Source organism: Austrofundulus limnaeus, unplaced genomic scaffold (genome assembly GCF_001266775.1).
Source record: "Austrofundulus limnaeus strain Quisiro unplaced genomic scaffold, Austrofundulus_limnaeus-1.0 Scaffold292, whole genome shotgun sequence".
NCBI classification, from domain to species: Eukaryota; Metazoa; Chordata; class Actinopteri; order Cyprinodontiformes; family Rivulidae; genus Austrofundulus; species Austrofundulus limnaeus.
In genome coordinates this window covers 297,854-301,299 of record NW_013952694.1, presented here as the reverse complement: position 1 = coordinate 301,299, position 3,446 = coordinate 297,854, and the positions used below count along the sequence as shown (strand labels likewise).

Below are 3,446 nucleotides of genomic sequence, written 5' to 3'. Positions count from 1 at the left end.
TATATATACAGATTTATTTCATGAAAATTCTGTGCAGGTAACATATACAGAAATATCAAACTTAAAACTTAGAAATAGGAATGATGGTTACCGAATGATGTTCAGAACATTCATATATTGAGAACATTATGTGTTGGAACACACACAACTTGAAACAGTAACTTCAAAGTGTTTTCCTTAAATTAAACCAGAATTAAAGGTGAATAATTATTAGGTACATAGATCTTTTTAACACRTTATCATTCAGTGTTTTGTAGGCGACTAATGTCCAGCTCCAACCCTTCACCGTTGGACCCTTCCTCCTCAGAAACGTTAGAATCACCATCGCTTCCTGAATGATACGGCTCAAATATATAGGGTTGCAGTCCTTTATTAGAACCAGCTGCTTCTTGTTCATCACTCAAACCGGCTTCTTCTTCCAAAACTGAAGATAAATCGCTCAATTCTTCACTGAATTTACTTACTACGTCCTCTGTTTCTGTAAACTCCGCCATAGTTGTTTACATTTTGGGTTACCCGGGATGCATCACAAAAATGTGACCCGATTTCTAAAGAAAGAAAAACTGCGATGCACAGCAAAGTGATGGAATTTAAAGTATTTTATGAGAAATATTTATTATTAAAAGGTTCTGTGTACACAGAATGAAGGCGTGGTAGCTCTTCTTTCTAATGATGTCTTTGTTTTAGCATGTCACAATCACTTTAACAGTCGCCCCTGAAATTTCTTAGAAATCTTTCAACATTTTTTTATTTTGTAAGGGTGTCGAGCTAAAAGTAAGAACCAGAGTCATGTGACACTGRTTTTCAAACTAAAACCCCCCGGTAGCATCTGGAAATGTTTTGATGGCAGACATAGCACCATTTTTGCCCACCAGTGGAACAAAGACTGTCTAAAAGAAACTCAAACCATTGCTGTCATCCTGTGTGTCACTCTGACTGCTATCAAAGTACAAATCAAAACAAAGTGCTTCTTTAAATTTTGTGCATGTTCATTTGTTACAAAACACTAATCCGTTGTGTTCTGTTAGTGTTTCGGRCTAGAGTTTTCGGGAAGCTTTACAGAGGCGAGGAGACTCGTTACGATGTCCAGATCATCCACACATACCGAAACCGCTTTCGCCTGGAGCACCGAGAGTTCCTTTGGGTCCCAAATCTGTGCAACTGTCCCAACCTGGAGGTAGGGAAACAGTACATCCTGATGGTGCGGCGCCACATAAACTACGAGCACACGTTAAACCGCATCCTTCTGGAGGAGGACAGCTATGTGGTGCCGTACAGACCCAGAGAGGACGAGCTGCTGAGACCACTGGAAAGGCTCTGCAGCAACAGAGGGCCCAAACAACCAGAAGAACTGAGAGGAAGAGCGTAGTTTGTGTCCAGAACAGAGGCTCAGACTAAAACTGATTTGCTGGCCATGTTTCGTCAGTGAACCTTGAAGTTGATGACCTAATGAGCTTTCAGCTGTGGCGTCGTTGGTGGGTGACGACAGCTTGATTTGAAACTGGCCACATAAACAAAGACGTTCAAGTTTCTTTACCACCATGACCAGCTTACTGTACCAAATAGAGCACTTTAGGTGGATGCTTGTGCCCACTTTAAACAAACACCAAAGAGAAGAACATTGACTGAAACAGACTGTTTTTTTCCCCACAGCAATTCTTCTTATATTTGTCCATGTGTGTATTTGTGTGTGTGCAAATTTAAAGGAAACGTCCACCTAAAGAAGTCTTGCATCAAATTCCACTGAATTCAATATTARCATATTCTGAGAAACCATTTCTCAGATTAATTTAAACCAACACTCCAGTGGTCATAAGTGGTGATGCATTAGCAAATATAATGAACTCTGTGTCTGTCTGACTGACTTTTTAATGCAGTTTTAAAGTTAGTTTTTTATTTCTTGAAGTAAGGTTGTGTGAAGTTGTCATGAATAGTTGATATCTTACCTGCATTACACAGCAATTCAAGAAAACCATACTGGTTTCTMAGTACTAAAGAGGCAGTTTTTTCAGAACAAAAAACTAAAGGATTATAAACAAGTTTCACCTGCTTCGTAAAGTCRTCTYAGTTCTACCTAATTCCTTGAATACGTTTATTTTGTTTAAAGTATGAGTGTAACGGTACATGTTTCATACCAAGCCACCGCCATGGTACAGATGTGAAGGTCCATATACACTGTATACACCCACACATACCCACATCCCCAACACACACACACACACACACACACACACACACACACACACACACACACTTTTATTTTACCTCACTTGTAAATTTTCAAGTTCAGTCAGGGTTTAAGCTCAGCCTTCGATCTCTATTGATAGGCATCTTTACACAACAACTGCATCCAAATTCAGAGGCTGCATCCTTCGAAGGCAGAATTTGAATGCTGATTGCATCACAGTGACGAGCCAAAGGCTGTCCAAATTTGAAGGCTCCTCRCGGCCCACAAATGCACCCTTCTTACCCCTGATTTGAGGGACAGGTCCAGTGTCTTTTTCTCAGCCCACCCTATCCCAAGATGCATKGTGGGCCGACTGGAAGTTTTTWTGTTTGTTTGTAATGGCATACAAAGCGAGAGATGAAGTGAGTGTCATGAGTACAATTTTAATTAAAAAAATCAGGCAGTACAAAAATTTGAATGTTTAAAGCGATTGTGTTATTAGGTTTTTGTCATTTGCATCGACAKGTTTTTAACATTATTTTTGTCAGAAATCMCCATAAACRAGCCCGTGGTGCCCTTAGTTCTTCATGTATCGACTCTAAGCTGATTTCATGAATTTATAACATTAATATTTTTGCTAATTTTGRTTTATTTTCACTCGTATTTGGTTCTGTTTAGCCCCCTCATGATTGCTAGGAGTCAGGACATATGTAGGGGTAATGACGGGCATAAAGCTGAAGGCTATACCATCCGTATTCTGAGCCACTTTCAGTCAGTCTTCTCGGTCGACAAAGAACCCAGCTCATAGCGTTGTTGAGACTGATCTCAGTCATAAGACTGGTCTTAAGACCACTTTTTAATGGTCTTGGTCTTGTCTCGGACTCCACTGCATTTGCACTCTGTCTTGTCTTGGTCTCGGACATTGAGGACTCTGAATTAYGATTCATAACCAGTCAAGACCACAACTGTGGAAATTTCACTAAATAGTTTTCATAAGATGTAAAATGAACTGATTCAAATTCAAACCTGACTCATTGCTAGTTATGTATTTTTGTTAGAAATGCCACCCTTTCCCAAGTAGGGGTCTCTGCAGAACATGTTGTCCTGTGGGCAGAGATGTCCCAAATCGTCATTGGCCAGGTCTTATAGTGGGCGGTGACGTCTCTGCTTGTGATTGGCAGAGGTGTGATGTGGGCGGAGATGGCCCAAGAGACGTGATTGGTCAACACATTCTCACTCCCGAGTCGTCACATATTGACGTTTTTCAAAGGTCCCTTTG

At 40.4% G+C, this 3,446-nt stretch overlaps 1 protein-coding gene across 1 annotated transcript in view; it reads left to right on the top strand.

Moving 5' to 3' along the window:
* Window positions 1-3,410, top strand: part of adamtsl5 (ADAMTS like 5) — a gene marked incomplete at its 5' end in the record, with an annotated part of 35,997 nt that extends 32,587 nt beyond the window's left edge. The window contains 1 exon segment of the mRNA XM_014021418.1: window positions 1,029-3,410. Within this exon segment, the coding sequence (XP_013876872.1) occupies window positions 1,029-1,369 (341 nt within the window).
* Window positions 3,411-3,446: the final 36 nt, after the last annotated feature.